The sequence below is a fragment of the Maylandia zebra genome, linkage group LG6 (genome assembly GCF_041146795.1).
Source record: "Maylandia zebra isolate NMK-2024a linkage group LG6, Mzebra_GT3a, whole genome shotgun sequence".
Classification (NCBI taxonomy): Eukaryota; Metazoa; Chordata; class Actinopteri; order Cichliformes; family Cichlidae; genus Maylandia; species Maylandia zebra.
In genome coordinates, this window is record NC_135172.1 from 33,071,312 (window position 1) to 33,089,318 (window position 18,007).

Sequence of the window (18,007 nt, forward strand, 5' to 3'; positions counted from 1 at the left end):
TCTTTTTGTCTTCTCTTCTGCTCAGAACCCAACCAGCCACAACAGATGGGCTTAGTGCTGCCAGAGCTCCCCTCTTCCTGTCAGAAGGGAGTTCTTTCTCCCTACTTTTACTATTGCCATTTTCTCCATTATACTGTAGGAAATTTAACTTACAGCAGAAAGGAGGACACTATTGCCATAAACTGGTGCTATATAAACAAAATGTAATTTTTGGTTGCCTTAGGTTTGAAGCAGGAGTTTAGAATTTCTAGCAGGTTTTTGCCTCAGGATTTCAAGATTTGACGCCATCTGGAGAACTAAATTTGGGCTATGCAATTTTCTCTAAAAGTTTGATTATCTTTTTGGCATTTAAAAACTGAGGCTAATTCATTATAATTCTTGTTTATTACAACTGTTTCCAGCTAGAAATAACTTTGGGTCCACTGAAATTTGTTTTGCAATCACACTGATCTCTTCCCAAAATGTTAATCTGGTACTTATGAATAACAGATCCTGCAAAGTAGATGTCTCCAGGACCAGCTTTTGCCATGATGATACAGGCAAACAAACAGACAGACAGACTTACAAATGGTAATGTGAATGGTTACTATGTGGCTCCCTGCTGATTTGTTCGGGGAGCAATTTTAAGGCTGACCTTTGTTGGGAAAGGAGGCTATGAATTCAGTGACACAGTTTAAAAAGCCTTTCAGGTGTGAGTCAACCTTAGCAGCGATCATAGAGGAAAATTACGGAAATTTAGTTGCGTCAGTGGTTTTATTTTGTTTTGTCATTGTTGTTTTTCTCTGTGAGGTTAAAAGACTGTTGTGTAACTGAAAGCTGTCTCCTTTTACTGCAGCACTACGTACAGTGTATATATCAGGTTTTCTGAGCAATCCCTTGTGTTCTCTTTGATAAATAATAGCCTGTTATTTCAAGTGTACAGCACAATCTAAAGTGCTGCAACAAGCCTGTCTTATCACTTCATTTAAAGGAACAATGTCTACATGGTAGCAAAGTCCAGCCGTTGCCACATTTACCTTAATACAACAAAGGAATATTTATCTCTTACATGATTTTTCTTGACTAATTATGTTTCATATTTCACATAACAAATATTTACTGGGGGACTTTAAAGCTTGGCTTGTGAGTAGGCCAAGCACCCTCAGAAAGAAGCCATGCTCTTTTTTTTTTTTCTAAAGGTTTAAAGGACACAGCCTGAGATTCACTATGTTTGGGTTGAAGGGAAAAGATGAAGGCAATCAGTCAGTGTGATTTGCTGCTGCTCTATTATGGGATGTTTCAATATACAGCTGTTTATGTCATGACTTTTTCAATTTTGCACCGTGTCCCAGGGGTTCCAGACCCATATTCCCTGACTGATCCACTGTTTAATGTATACACTGCTTGTCTCAGCCTTCTCATTTGCTGGGAATGTTCCAGAGAGAATACCAGTGGTTTTCTTCCATCTGTGTTTGCCAGTGACATAACCCAATTCACCTATAAATATGGGCTATCATGTCCATTTTCCATGCCTGAGCCGCAGACTAATTTACCACTGGCACTGATACGAAAGATGAGCCTTTTGTCTCAGGGAAATAGGATTATTCTCATTGATGGGAAGAGGCAGAATCACATCTGCTTAGACCAAAAAAGGCTGTCGTATGAGAAGATGGCAGCCTGAATACAGTTTGGGCAGAATGCAACCAGGGCAGAGCTTTTATTGTAGAGATCTGAAGATTGTCTTGTACAAAACGGAGCAGGAGGTTTTGGCATGTAGATGAGATGGACTCCCACCAAGGTACCCTGTGTACTCACTTCTCTCCCTTTTGCCAGTTTCCTAAATACACATATACCTGCTGCATGTAAAACTTTGGCAATGATCTCTGTTAGCTGTTTATTTTCATAATTTCAAATAAGCTTGGGAGTTTACTTGCTCACTTTTATTGCTCTTGTGTCTTTTTTCTTCTCCTCATTATATTTGTTCCACCTGTCTCACATGAAGCAAATGAGATCTAGGTCGTAACACCCACATATCAGATCATCTACACCATTTGGATACATGCTCACTGGCACAGCCCTTTTTTCTGATAATTGCCTATAATGTGGTTCTTTTTCTGGGATTTGCAAGCTTCCTGCTTAAACCGCACATAAAATGCCATGCTTCTGAATTACTCATAATTACCACGCAGTAGCATGGCTCCTATTCTCTGGACTGTATTTCCTGAAAGCACTTATGGAGAAACACAGCTTGAGTTTTACAGGCATGGACATAGGTGGGTAAGAATGGGTGAGTCAAAGGATGAGTTCAATTCAATTTTATTTATATAGCGCACAACAGTTGCTTCATCACACTTTGTATTGTGAGGTAAAGAACTTACAATAATACAGGGAGTGGAAAAGAAAAAAACTTCCTTTTAACAGGAAGAAACTTCCTGTCATGGTCTGCGGTGGGTGGCTGGAATTTCCATAAGGCTCCTGAACGGACCTGTGATCCGCCCCTGGGCAGGGCCAACTCCAGCTCCTGCACACCTGGAGCCTATTGCAGGCAATCAAAGCAGAGGGATTTAAACCACACGTTGATGTTCATTCACTGCCAGTTTGTCATCGACACATGTTGGTAACAGGCCTTGTACTTCAAGTTCTTGCTGTGATCTATCTTGTTAACACGACTCTCTTGTGCTGCAGTTGCTGTATTCACCTTGGCTCACACTCCACCTCTGATCTCAGGATACCAAGCAATCCTTCTGAAAATCTCTCTGTGCCTCACCTGCCTGCCCTCCTGCCATCACACTCCATCTGAAGCCCCGGATCTCAGGCCAGCCTTTCCACGGCACTCAGCCTCCCCTGGATTCTCATCACCCCCCTCTCAACACTCCATGTCCCCTACTGCAAGTAAGAATTGCTACTCTTACAAATGGCCACTTCAGAGCTGCCTCCACTACCTCCCTAACTCCTCTATCTTCTCTCTTCAGTGTGACTGTTCCCTGCTCAGCTCCACTCCGCATCTCAGGCCTCATTCCCTCGCCCTAGCCATGTTTCCCAGGCCACGCCTCGTCAAACTCCACGTCTTATTGTTTTTTTTGTCTTTGCTACGTTTTCTTTTTTGCACTTTAGCCTAATAAATTGTTACATCATCTGCTGTCTCTGCACCTGAGTCCTGTTCAGTACAGGCCACTCGGCCCCGTGACACTTCCAGGGGAACCAATCTCACGGATGGACGGGTATTTGCCATGACGGGTTGGGGGTGAGTGGATTGAGAAAGGACAGAGACATGCTGTGAAAGAGTGAATAAGCAGAAGAAAATGGATGGATGGATGGATTTTGCCACTTTTGCATAAAAACTTTATTATAGTGGCAGGACTGTCTCTTTATGTCAGTCAGTTATGATAAAACCACATTAACTAACACTATCTGTTCAATAAAACAATAATAAATAACATGCAGTACATGTTGGATGTGAGTCATGTGTCACTGACTTAAAGACATGTTTCTGTCTGAATGTCCCATTTACGCTGAGTTTTTGGTCTCTACCAACTTCTAAGGGAGATATCTGGGTTTTACACTGATAAACCTTCCAGTTTTTCTCAACGTCTTGTTGCCAAATTTGTCTCTCAGCCTTGTGGCAATAAGACGTTACTGGACAGAAGGCTTTTAGAGCAGGTCCAGAGAAAATAGCTGCCTTCTGGATCTGAAAACTAATGAGATTTAGGGAAGCTGCGGATTTAGGTTCATTGCGTTATTCCTTGTGTCACTATTCTCACACTGCTTTATGAGGCAAGTTGTGATTCAGATTTAACTCCAATTGGTATTAGAAGCCCTAGCATTCATTGATAAAGAGAAAGGTTGATGCACCAGTAGGGGGGCTACTAATTTAGTTTTCTCTTTTTAATAAAAATGCTCTTTGCTGCATAAATTTACCAAATGTTTAACTTCAATAATTGAAATTTCAATTGAACTACATCATAGATACTGGGTTCAAAGAAACCCATGGGTACAGTTTACAGCCCTGTTGCAAAATGAAGCAAGCTTGAAGGTATCATAAACTCTCAAATATTACAACTTGCAGTCAGAAGCCCATCCAGGAACTCTATGTTTGGTTCTGATCAGCGAAATTCTGTTATTTTACTAACCTGTACTAACTGGCAGCTCTTCGCGTCTGTGTGTTGCACAATCTGCTGGAGTCCAGAAACCAATGTGTGACTTCTCAGCACCTACATTTATATCCAATCTATGTTTAAACTGTATCTTTCTAAGGAAATAGTAAAATAATCATGTGACTTGGCTCCAAAACTACAGAACAGCTTACCACCCTCTCTTCACACCTTAAAAAAATAGCTTAAAAGTCATCTGTTCAGAGGTGTGTGTGTGTGTGTGTGTGTGTGTGTGGTTCATGTGCATTCACTTTGTCCTTGGACAATTTGTTTTTTATTGATACTTCTCTAAAGCACTTTTGTAGCTATTTTTTACTTTAACATACAAAGGTTCAAATGCTTACTATAAAACAGTTAAGTGACAACATTTGTTACCCTCAGAGTGAGAACAAGCTAAAAAGAGTGACTGCATTTGCAACCTGAACTTCTTTCATCAACACTATAAAGTAATTCTGCTGTAATTTCAAAATAAGAAAATGTTCATCCATGTTTCCTTTCCAGTTATTGTGATTATAAAAGCTGCCTAAAACACATGCTATTAACTTACAATCATGGTACCATGAAAAAAAAAGATCAAACATGTCCAAATTTATACCGCACATAAAAAGCTGCTATTCATGAACCGACTGCTTTCATTAAGTCATCGTTATTAAGGCCTGCAGCAATGAAACAGAGTGCTCAGGTATAATCTCCTTCAAACGCCCACCGGCCTGTCCATCAGGACACACTAGACAGTCATTATAGACACTACAGCAACCTACTTCAAATGCCCTCTCTGCCTCCCATTCACTCTGCTGTTCCCGTGTCACCGTACAGATATTCTTCTCGGCTGTCAATCACTCATGGAGAGATGGGAATTTCCAGCACAAAGACCTTAAATAATGGTGAGAGAGAGATCAGCCATTTGTTGCTTTTGTCTGTGATAATTAGCGGGCCGCACAGTTCGCGCGGGGCTGGAAAAGTATTGGTTGTTTTTTTAATCTTCCACCCCTGTTAAACATTCTTTCATGAAGCTTTTTCAGCCATCATTTCTTCAAAATGCTACTCTCGCTTATCAGCTGGTTCTCTTGTGATTGATGTGTGACAGGTGCGTGTGGCGTGTCCATCAGGTTAAATAGCTCTTCAACAGGAAGCTCTGCTTGGACAGACAGTATACACATGCACATGGACAAAGACTGCGCAGAGAGTGCTGAATGGATTACACAGGAAATCAATTACAAATACAGAAATATCAAATTTAACAGCTACTTGTTTCATTTTCTCGTGGTCTTGGGTCCTTAACACAATCTTTTTGTGTTTTGGAGGCTTTGACTCTTTGGATTCTGGTTTATTTTAATAATAATAATGGATTGGATTTGTTTAGCGCTTTTCAAGGCACTTTACAATACCACTATTGAGTCACTCTCACATGCATACACTGGTGGAGGCAGCTACTGTTGTAGCCACAGCTACCCTGGGGCAGACTGATAGAAGCAAGGCTGCCATATCTGGCCAACACCAGCAGGCGGTAGGGTAAAGTGTCTTGCCCAAGGACACAACGACCAGGACAGAGAGCCCAGGGATCGAACTGGTGACCTTCCGGTTACAGATGCGATTCCCAACCCCCTGAGCCACGGTACCCATGTGTTTCCACTTTTTTTTTTTTTTTTTTTTTTATATTCTAGTTTGTATTTGGTTTCTGTTATCATGCCTCCCCTGTGTTCCACACTTCATGTTTAGTGACTCTTGACTTCATGTTTTATCTCTTGTCTCCATGTTTGGTGTTCCTTTTCTGTCTTGTGTCTTTTCTGTTTCTCCCTCAGTCCCAGTGTCAAGCTTGTGTGTCTTAGTCTCCCCCTCGATGTGTTTCCTGTTTTATTTTAACAGTCGTGTGTTCAGCGTGTTCAGTTTTGCTTCCCCAGTTATGTCTATTTGTTGCAGCTGTGTACCCATGTGTTTCCACTTTTGTTGGTTTGTCATCCTGTACGTTCTGAGTCTCAGGTTTTTCATGTTTCTTATGTTTAGTTTCACCTTGTTTGTTAGCAGTGCATTGGTCTCCTTTTCCCTTGTATTTGCATCTTTACTCAGCCACAATAAAACGACTCGCTTGGCTCCCTGCGTCTGCTTTTGGGTCCTCACCACTCTTTGCTCCACACAATCATGACACATTTGGCTGTTAGGATGTTAAGGATGTTTTTAATGTAATGTGTGTGTGTGTGTGTGTGTGGGGGGGGGGGGTGTTCACAGGTCACACAGATCCATGAGTAGAAAGAAATTCCAGAAATCGAGTGTTTCGAGCAGTCTGAAGCCTCAACCTAATTATTTAACGTTTTGGCTATGTTTAACATGAACATACACCGTTGTAATAGTGTATGTGGCATAGCAGCACAACTGGATACTTACAGAATGAAATTTCCTTTCCAGAGATGAGGAAGTTGAACTGCACAACTTAAAAACCTTGCTAAAAGAAATATAGAATATAATATAAATGTATATAAACATATACATGCCTAATATCTACTACTACTTGTATTGCATTTATATGAATAAGAACATGTGTGGATTTTTTTAACTAGTTTCATCCCTGATGTAATGATGCATCTCTGACATATGTTCTGTTACTTGTGGCAATTTATTCTGTCTCAATTATAATTTTTAATTCATTAATTATTTGTTATACTATTTACTTTAAAACCAAAGTAAAGCAACTTGATTTATGTTAATAAAACTCTTGTACTTGTGTGCATCACAATACAACATCTCTATGTTTAGGCTCTAGTCAGGTGAGATGAAATGAATATACAGGGTGCACATCATAACAAAATATCAAATTTAATGTGTTACAAAAGTAAAAAACAAACAAACAAAGATTTAATTTAATTTAATTTAAAAAACAAAGTGTAAGATGATATTAGTTTGTATCAGAGAGCATTTAACTGCATGGTATGTTGTGTATTCAAGATAATTATATAATAAATAAATATATTTACATATTGGATGATTTTTCTGTTTGTTTGTTTTTTGTTGTTTTGTTTTGATGAGGAGGGGTTTTCTACATGCTGTATTTCACTGTTACTAAAACTGGGTTTGACTGGCAAAAAATAGAAACACATGTTTTGATTCTGTTGCTAAAAATTGCTGCCAAAATCCACACAGCTGTTAAAAGTGAGATGATGCATGTGCACACTTGTGCACTCTGGCTCAGTATGATTCTTAAATGGTAGAAGCTTAAATGTATAAATGTTTTAAGACTGCTTTTGTGCTTTTCTTTCCTTGACTGCATATTTCCAGTCCACTTTGTTCAAAGATATTTTAGACACATGAAAACTGATCTGCTGCGCCAACATTTTTATGTGCATGACTAGAACACTAAATCCTGCATGCTATCCTTTCTCCAATGCAGACCAAAGTACCTCACAAGTTTAATAACCACGTTGCATAATGCTGTGTGGTCTCTGGGACGATGGGAGCTGATTGCACTCAATCATAATGAGTTCCTGGAAAATAGATTTGTCGCGACAAATTATTCTTCAAGGGAAATATCCATTGCCCTGCGTTGTTTTGTTTCTCCAGTCTGACAGATAATCAGCTTGTCGTTAATGAGACTGGAATTTCATTTTAGATGACACCTGTGAAATTCTCTCTTTCCTCAAAGAGGAGCTGACAGCCGGCTAAGACTGCTAGAAAATATGATCCTTCTCTAGTCGTTTGTTCGTGGTGTAAATCGTAGTTAAGATGACAAGTACAGGCCTCCTGTGAAATCGCAAAAAGGAAAGCAGGCAAATCAAAGTAGGAGGAGGAAAAAAAACACAGTGAGTCATCAGTAACACTGTGAATAATCATGTATATTAAAGCCACCTCAAATAGGCGGATGTCACTCTGAAAAAAAGCTGTACAGGTTGTAGTACGTGGGTGCCTCAGCCAACATTCGCTGTCATCATGACCTTTTCACCCCGGCCACCTACAGCATATGTGCACAACACACAGACACACCCATCCTCCCACGGCCACTTATAAGCACTCATCTCAAAACAAAGCAGCCAAGTAAAATGCAACTTTATCCCCACATGCATCCTCCATCTATCACTGATTATTTGTCCTGTAGGATTTTCGAAGCATACTGACATTTTGTTCCTGTCATTTTCAGTGGTAGCTGCACTGAACCACGCTTTGCCTTTAGAGACGGATGTGCACTCTAACCTGATGATCCATGCCCTGATTCCCAGAGGCTAAATGTTTGTGTGTGTCTATGTCTGTGTGTGTGTATGTGTGTAGAGGGTCTGCTGACTTCAACAGCTGGCTTCCTCCAATAGGCAGTCAGCGAGTACATCCGCCTAATGATATCACTACTGCTTGTTGATGTGAAAGGTGCAGCGGGAGAGACAGAGAGGAACAGGAGGACGAGACGAGGTAAACACACAACACATATATATTAGTTAGTATCCATTCACAAACCCCTGTGACCTGCTGTGCAATATTTCAGCTCTGTCTCAAAGGAAGAGGATATCACGACGACACATACATTTAAATCAGCTATAATTGATATAGCACTAATCTATAAAGTGACAATACGAAAGCACTGCAATCTGCTCAGCGCCAAAAAGCAGATGGATACTGTAACTAGTGATATTTCTCTCAGGAGTTAGCTAGAATCCAAAAACAGAGCAAAAACGACAGTAAATATTGGATTATGTTCATCAGCTGTTCCGCAACCCAGCTTCAGTTGAATCATGTTCCTGTCACACAGCTGCCGTTTGCATAAATAAGCAACTAAAAGGGTTGCCATATCAATTTACAGGGCAATATGTTGGTTTTGTTTTGACCTTCCCACTTATTAATGTCAGTAATTCCCAGTTTAGAAATTTAATTAATGTTTATGTTAAGCAAAATGACTTTAGTTACACAGGATTGTGTATCTATTAATATTAGCTCATACCAGCATGCTGGTCACACCACATCAGTGTATATATACTGTATATATGTTACTATAGCAGTGTGCACACTGTCCATATACACCAGCAACAGTATGCAGTATTTATAAAAATCAATATTATGGTAATTATAAGAAGAAGCAAAAAAAAAATAGCATGGTTCAGTTCAATTTAATTCAATTTTATTTATATAGGGCCAAATCACAATAATAGGTGCTTTATACTGCAAGGTAGAGACTCAACAATACAATATAGAGAAAACCCCAACAATCAAACAACCCCCTATGAGTAAAGACTTGGAGATAGTGGGAAGGAAAAACTCACTTTTGACAGGAAGAAACCAGAACCAGGCACAGGGAGGGGCGGCCATCTGCTGGGACTAGTTGGGGCCGAGAGGAGGAATGAGATGGTAAATTTTTTAGATCTAACCAGGAACTCTGTCAATGTACTGTAAAGTTCTGTGAATATGAGTATTTCATTATGAAATACTTCAAAAAGTAAGTAGTGATACTTTTGTAAGGATACAAAACATCTAAACTTCCTAAATAAGTTCAGTTTAGTTTTAACTTGATGTTTAATCTTATGAGTTGGCTACTCTTTCTTGACAATGGATATTTCACAACAAATATCAATGTGTATCTTTCTGTTATGAGAATTCTCCAGCAAAAAGATATGAAGAGCTTATGTTCTCAACCTGCAACCTCACAGGAAGTAGAAGGACTTAAATCAGGCTCTGGGGAATCAATGAAAAACTCTCTGCTCTGGGTATTGTAAAAAAGTAACAACAAACATGTTGATTTAGGTCATAGTTTGTGACTGGCATTAATTAGGACACAGCACTGCAAGAGAATTTATTACAAATAGACTGACAGCAAAAGCTTGGCTTTCCTGTCCATTTCTAAACAAGTGACCAGAATTTGAGAAGACTTGACTTTGATGTATTAGTTCTGTAACCTTTATTGACACCCATCTCTCTGGTAAAGTTTTCTTTTCTTTTCTACAACATAACAAAATCTCCCAGAAAATTTCTCCTCACATTCAAAATGAGCATGGAGTATCAGCACGACTGCAAACATGTCTGTCCAGTGGGAGCTCACCCCCTGTGTTTATATGTGCTGCAAATACACTTGCACATTCTCACACACATGCACTGCCTTTTTCTCACAGACTCACCACACTTATACATGTTGTAAACGTGCAGAGAAACAATCCCCCGGCTAAATATAAGTGTACATCAGGCTGTGTTGGATAAGGTGGATACACAGTTAGAAAAACTCCCAAAAGACCATTTAGCTTTCTGAGGACTGTGCTGCTCAACTGCCTTCCTGACAGTCAAAAGGAATCCATTTACATACTCCTCCTCTGCGGGGAAAAGCTATGCTCTCTGTTTTCGATGCACAGATTATAGTTACTCAATTGTTTTTTTTTCACCTGCTCTTCGAAGTCTGATGGAGGGGAGGGAAGACAGTGAAAAGACAGAGAGAGAGCAAAAGAGAGATGAACCAGTCAATCAGGATCTGGTTTGACAGGCTGCGTGTCTTTATTTAATGACGCATACTGTGGTAGCACAAGACAGCAAATGAACCGTTACTTCTTATCATCCAAAACGAACTCTGAAATCTAAAGCTCCACAAGACAGACTTGGGATGGGAAAAAAAGATTAGAAGGGTAATTTAATTTGACATCTTCCCAAAAAGAAAAAAGTCGAGCATCTTATCACAATCTTTGTTAATTCAAAGCGCAAAAGAACATTTGCACATGTTCTGTTCAGGCTCATTAAGAGCTAAGCTCTTTGTTAATCTCTTGCAAAGGTCAGATTCAACAGACCTGCGTATTTGCACTTTTCTGTTGGAGTATCCAATTCACTGTACAAGAAGGTTTTCACACCCTTGCACGGGTGGCACGTAGGACCGCTTTATTTTCTCCTTTGGGAACTCTTTAACCTGTGATCATTTTCTGAGAACAAATTCAGACGTTTTCTTTTGTTCGTGCTGCCTTTGTGCCATTTTATTACACGCCTCTAGTGTGGTTTGTGTGAAGTAAACACACAGTAACATACTGTAAATTATAACATGTCATCACCAGTCTGAAGTTTTATATGGCTCCTTGAGACTGCTTCAGGAAATGGCCTTTATTTACTCTTTAAAAGGGTCTGCATTTTTTCCCACACCGCCATCATCATCATCATTATCTTAACCGTCATCGTCATCAACATCATATCATAAAAAAATGCAGAATACTGTATCCATAACAACAAAAATAGAGACAAATATTCAGACAGATCATTTTGTACAATACACGTTCATAAAATACAATACATATCATGGACTTCACTGTGTTTGTTTCTTTTATAAAAATACAAAGAGCAGTTACAATAAAACATGTTCTCGCTGTGGTGTTCGGTACTTTAAGCCTCTTTTTTGTGTGAACTTGGTCAATGTTGAGGCTGTGGGTGGCAGACGTTTCGAAAAGATGCTGCAAGACATGAGAGAAGTTAGCCTTCAGTTCTTTCTGTTGTATTTCATAGAATGTTTCTTAACCCAAACAACAATCTTTCTGAAATCTTACCAAATATTTGTGTTGCTCAAACCTAGAAAAGCATAAAAGAAAACGAGATTTTCTGCCAGAAAGTTCTAAAGGCAAACTTTTCCCACTAGTGCACAGGAAGCTCATCCTGGCAAAGCTTTTCCAAGCAGTAACACCTAGAGCAAACTGGTGATCCATGCACAAAGATCAATGTCTTTTACAATTTATGTACAGGATGGCAAAAAAGAATATATGTACAAGATCAAGTCCATCATACATATCTCCTAGTGTCCCTCCTGCACAGAATCTTTTTGAATGACCTCCGGAAGTCGTTGTTGAAGATGGTGTAAATGATGGGGTTCAGTGCACTGTTGCAATAGCCGAACCAGAAGAAAAACTTGAACAGTTTTTCAGGGACACAGCAGGACAGACACAGTGTCTTCAGCATGTATGTAAAGAAAAAGGGAAACCAGCAGATCACAAATGCTCCAATGACCACTGCCAGGACGAAAGTGAAGCGTTTCTCTCGGTTCTGACGGCCTTTCCAGCGGCTGCCTTTGGTGCTCGGCTCGCGCTTTCTGACATCATCTTCCCCTGGTTTGATTTGACTCAGTCTGGGTTTCCCCTTGGTCGATTTTTTTTTAATTGAGCATGGATTGTGCATATGATGATCAGAGGAGGATGAGTCCTCAATGTCCACCCCGTTGGCCTCACCTTTCTCATCCTCTGCACCATCGCCTCGTTTCACTTCCTCCTTCAGTTTGATGACCTGTTCGCCATTCAGCTTGTCGTGATCCTCATCATCCCCCATGCCGTTCTGCTTCTGGTTGGAAGCAGCGACGGTGGCAGCCTTTGGCAGATCCTTTCGCTTTCTGTCTCCGGGTGGTGCTCGTGTCCTCTTTTTGGCAATCTGGTAGATCCGAATATAGACCAGAACCATGATGATGCAAGGGAGGAAGAAAGACCCGATGCAGGAGGAGATGACATACCATTTCTCATCATTGATCCTACACGAAGGTTTAGTAACATTAGTAAAACTGTTATTATTGTTATAATCATTTTCAGTATTCTTGTCTTTCTTCATGGTGATTAGAGGTGGGAAGGATATAACTGCTGCAATAACCCACACAATGAAGATGATGCATTTGATGCGACGCGGTGTCCTTTTCAGGTTGTACTCGATGGCCTGGGTGATGGACCAGTAGCGGTCTAAGCTGATAGCACAAAGGTGGGCAATGGAGGCAGTGCAGAAGAGAACATCAAGTGCAAGATAGATCTCACACCACACTCCACCGAAGTACCAGTATCCCATGAGCTCATTGGCCAAGGAGAAAGGCATCACAAGGGTAGCCACTAAAATGTCTGCTGATGCCAGAGACACCAAGAATAAGTTCTGGGGAGCCCGCAGGGCCCGGCTTGTAAACACAGCTATGACCACCAGGACATTACCAAACACTATCAACAGGATCATGATCGCCACCAGCACTGTGAGTGGCAGGGCAATCTGGAGGGTGTAAACTTTCATGTCTGTCTGGTTGGTCTCCATAGCACACTCCATTGGAGCAGGTTGACCCACTGCCTATCTGAGTTCACCTGAGGTTAACAAATATCATCCACCAGGAAGGACAGAGCTTGTAGCTCACAGCAGGGATGAGGAAAGGAAGCAAATGAATCACTCCTCTGGGGCTTTCCTCAGCTTTTTCTCTTTCATTGTGCACTGCCTCCTCCAAGAATTAGCCCTTATTATTTATAAGGCTGACAGTTCATCTGAAAATATGAGGCAACACAAAGAAACAAACATCAGATCCTTCAGTGCTAACAATTCTGTTCTCGCTTAACTATGACATGACTTATGTACTAATTTCACCTGTCTGAGACATTAGGGAGTAACACTGAGAAAAGAGCGTAAAAAAGAGCGGAGCAGCCTTACCTGAGATGAAGGGCAGTGGCACAACGTGTCCAGTGCATGAGAGGCACAGGCATTAAAAAACTGTCAGTGGGTAACTTCTTCAGGCAGACCGTTTGAAAGAAAAGAGGCTCCATGAGGCAGATGAAGCGTTTCCTCTGCGTCTCCTCTCTCTCTCCTCACACAATGATCTCTGTGCTGCATCTAGTTGTGCTCAGTAGCGGACCTAATAGAGCGCTAATCACGTTATCCCGGGCGCTGCCGTGCTTCTGTCTGCGTGTGGAGTTTCTCTCCTCAGTGTTAACCAGTGCGCCACTCCCTCTCTTTATATTCCGCACGCTGCAAAAAGTGTCCCCATCACCGGGCCACTGTGCTTCCGCGGAGTGTCAACACTGGCGTTTTGCCATGCCATGTTTACCTGGCAACATATCGCACACAAAATACGGTCTGCAAGCTTAGTGCAACGGGGAGGCGGAGATGGAAAAGAAAAGAAATGAAAAGAAAAGAAAACTTGTGCAACTTCTGAACGAAATAACAGGTATATCTGGATCATGCGATGTTGTTACATTTTTGTTTAATTTAATTTGTTCCCCTTCAAGAATTACTGCTCCAGGTGTTTGACATGACGCCTCGTGATCCTGATTTTTAAAACGAAAAAACAGCCAGAGTAAATAGATACTAAAGGCAGAATTACTGCAAGAGAAAGAACGCTTTTTTGTGGCAAAGTTATGGAGGTTTTAATTCAGGTCACTGAGTAAGAAGCCACATTTTGCAGTTCAAAAAGAGACTATTGAAAGCGTAAAGTACAGGCCGTGTTGGGACAGATATTTTTTGCAGTGCAGCTGCTAGACTCTGTTGCTAAGCAGCTGCCATGGACACACCATGTGGATATCAGAGAAGCATTTTATTACCCACCAAACCTAATTTATTTGGCCACCTTTCACACTCCATGTAGAACACACAAGGGAGTCCCCAAACTTTTTCGAGAGCGGACCTCCGACTGACTCACAGACCTGTTTGCCTGAAGGATACATATAACGAAGTGGCCAATGGTAGCAGAGGCTCAGGCAGATGTAGAGTATTAGCTCTGTATTCCCAACAGAATCTAAAAAAAATACAACCTGTTCTATAAGGAGTCCTCTCTGTGTGTGTGTTTCTCTGTGGCCACTTATTGAAGCAAATTCAGTGATTAGCAGAACTTTTTTTTTATTGGCACAGACGATCTTATCAGTATCTCGTGATATAAACAGATTGCTGCCAAGTAATATTTTTCTTCAAACATGCAGGTGGTTTTCTTCTTCAGTGTAATCTCATGGTGGCTGCTGACTTATAGGGCATTAAAAGTGGATAATGAGGATAAAGCTAAAAATTAAATTAAAATGGTTCAAATTAAATAAATATCAAACATATTTTTGCCTTTCTATTTATTTTCTAATGTGTCCTGTGTGACTGTCTTGCCATGTAATGAGAATCGAAAGCTGTTTCTTGTGAAAAAGTTGTATAGTGGGACATGTATCACAATACAAGCCTATTAGGAGTCACTGTGCAATCCACTTTGCAAGACAAATCCTGCAAAGTGATAAAAAGTTACCCAGTGACCTGAAATAAACCTGCCCAAATATTCCTTTTCAGCATTCTGACATCATGACAAACCTTATCTCTCAACCTCCTAATTAACAGTCACTCCGAGTCACACCCAAACACGCAGAAATTTGACTATAACTATGAATAGAAACCCTTTGTCTCTTTACATGTCATGAACTCTGTTCAGTAGTTCACCTGATGTTTGAATTCAAATATTTAACTTCACCTGATGCTTGCATTACTCTGCCCAGTCCAGTTTACTTACTATATTTACCTGTCATATGATGCATTGCGTCCATAGACTAAGGATGTGCCAGGTAATCACACAACAGCTGCAACAATTTAACACTAAAAACATATTTATCAGTATGAAAAAAGGATAAAGACTGGATCTTTACTGAACTTTAAAATAAACCAACAGTGCGCCGAAGCCGGAAAATGTTTTTCATAAATCTAAGACAGCAAGGGAACATTTAAAAAGAGAGTAATAAAGAGTCAGTTTTAAGTATTACTTAAGTCAACTAGAAAGTAGTTATTTTCCTAAATCTGACACATACAGTGTGGGCAGTATTCCTCTGACATTAGATCAAAAATCTCACAAGACTTCGCAAACCCCACAAATGCTAATCCCCTCTTTTTATGTATACAATTTATAGCTGGAGAAGCCTGCGCTTTTGTTTGGTTTGGACACTTTTAGCATTTCTTTAGATTTCATCCACTGGGGGATTCATTATGGTCCAAACTCCCAGACTCTTCTCAGAAAGTCTTTCTTACCACAGAAACTGTGCTGAATGCATTGTTTGTGTTCCACTAAAAAAAATCGCTCCAGCAGGGTGACTCGAAGGAGGGAAATCTCGAAGAGAGGACACAGAGTACGCTGCTTATCATCAGTGTGTGCCGGGCGCGCTCAGAATGCAGGAGTCAGCAGACACACTGAAAAAAGTGTTGTGATAATCTTGACTTCAGTTGTGCTCGTCTCTCACAAACAAACTAAAGCTGCAACAGTTAATGGCGACTTCAGTGGGTTTAACACCCTGTTGGTGTCTATGCTGTGGAGCGGCTAAAACTACAGCTCTAATTATGAACCAACCATATTTTAGTTTGTAATTTTAGCTAATAATACACTGATTTTTACAGTCACGTGCTTACATGTAGTGTCAAATTTTCTGATGTTTTTTCCGGGGATCTTTTATTTTCTATTCACCGTTAATTTGATGATTTGGATCACGGAAACAGAAGTGTGTCTTTGACCCTGTTCACTCCAAAGCAGGAGCAACAAGATGTGGAAGAGAAAATTGACATGATTTTAGTCAGAAACATGTAACCCAATAGCTTAATGGATTATTAGAAATTTTGGTTGCTCTGTGAGTGTCTTCTGTTGAAGCCATAAACCACAAACTATCCGATAAATGTGCGGAAAGCTTTTAACGGGAAGTCAGTGAATATTCAAAGTGCCCACCTGCGAATCGCTGCTCACAGGCAGGACCCACAAAAAAGCCTGACAATCCAACTCTTATCTGTCCTGGCTGGTGAAATGATAGCAGCCGTACAGGGAACTGGCTGACTGTTTTTGGGTAAACATTGTCTCGTGGCGCCGGTTGATGCATGAGGGCGCGCACAAAGCGCAAGGATACAGTGACACCTGTCGTCTCCAGCAAGAGCCTCCCAGCTTCGGGAACCAGCTCCGTGGGAAAAAAGATATTTATGGACAACACAGACGATGAGGAAGTGGAGGAGGTCAATGAGCTCAGTGTTTTTTCCCCCAAGTTTATGATTTCCTTTGCTAAAGACAGATATGTGGGAGACAGCACTCTCCCACAGTACATACTTGAGCGTAACTAGACGAGACGATGAACTCGGTTGATCGGGTTGATTTTCAGATGGTGTTGGTAGCTCCATGGTGACATCATGTGAGTATTATTATAGATTTATTTAAAAAGATGAAATGAATACAAGAAAAAAGAAGAAAACCCCGTTTCGAGCTTAAGTTAGAAAACAATTTCATCTCCCCAGCAGGGGGCGGTGTTGCACTGGACTGATGACACCGATACAGCTTCAGGCCGTTAGAGAGACTGTGATTACTTAAAAAAAACAAACAAACAAACAAACATTGTGTAAAATGCACCTGCTGCTCTTTTACCATCTTTCGTTACACATTATGTAGCATAAATGAAACCGTATTAACCTCAAAGGCAAGGTGAAAATAGCCAGTCTGAAAGTGAATTATAGATATATGGTGAGAACATCTGTGGCAATGCTGCATGTCATCAACCTGACAAGTGAGAAATGCTGGATGCAGACAAACCGCGGGCAATACTTAAGATTAGAGCAACCTATTTCTTTCCGTTATCATCAGTGGCGTTTGCAGCTGTATTCTCTGCACAGGTGAATAATGAATCACATCAGCACTTCCAAGATGAGCTGTGAATGAGAACAGACTCAGCTCTGGCACAGGTCAGCAGCGATGCAAAACAAACAGGAAACGTGTTGTGCAGTGAGTGCTGAAATCGTCCCCGGGGGTGACACACAAAGACTGCTTCCACTGCTTAAGTGGAACCAGTGGAAAAACATTTGTTTATTTCATTTAGAACATTAGAAGAGTGTACTTTTGTCACACAGTGGAAATTTGTATTTATCTTGTATATTGTTTTTATTCTGATTTTTAGTGTTTATTTATGAGTGTTTTATTTGCATGGTTTTATTCTGTTTCTATTGCATGGTTTTTAGTGTTTTATGTGACATGGTTTTTATCCACTGTGGACTGGCTGCACATGGGACAAATTAGCTGATAGGGACCACCTGCTGAGGCAGGGGTGTGTCCAGAGGTGGCCTATCAGCTGTGTAAAGACCTTTTAAAAACAGGCTAGCTGGGCACCGAAGGAGAGAGGTCCCAGACTGGAAGGTTAATGCAAGACGGCCAGTGTGATGTGGCGACCAAGTCCTGACCTCAT

At 40.7% G+C, this 18,007-nt stretch overlaps 1 protein-coding gene across 1 annotated transcript; it reads right to left on the reverse strand.

Moving 5' to 3' along the window:
* Positions 1-11,156: 11,156 nt before the first annotated feature.
* On the reverse strand, positions 11,157-13,754 carry adra2a (adrenoceptor alpha 2A). The gene is made up of 2 exons (XM_004539150.4): positions 13,497-13,754; positions 11,157-13,333 (listed from the first exon to the last, which is right to left on the reverse strand). Exon 2 carries the CDS (start codon positions 13,122-13,124, stop codon positions 11,838-11,840), a length of 1,287 nt encoding a protein of 428 aa, XP_004539207.1. The 5' UTR covers positions 13,125-13,333; positions 13,497-13,754; the 3' UTR covers positions 11,157-11,837.
* Positions 13,755-18,007: the final 4,253 nt, after the last annotated feature.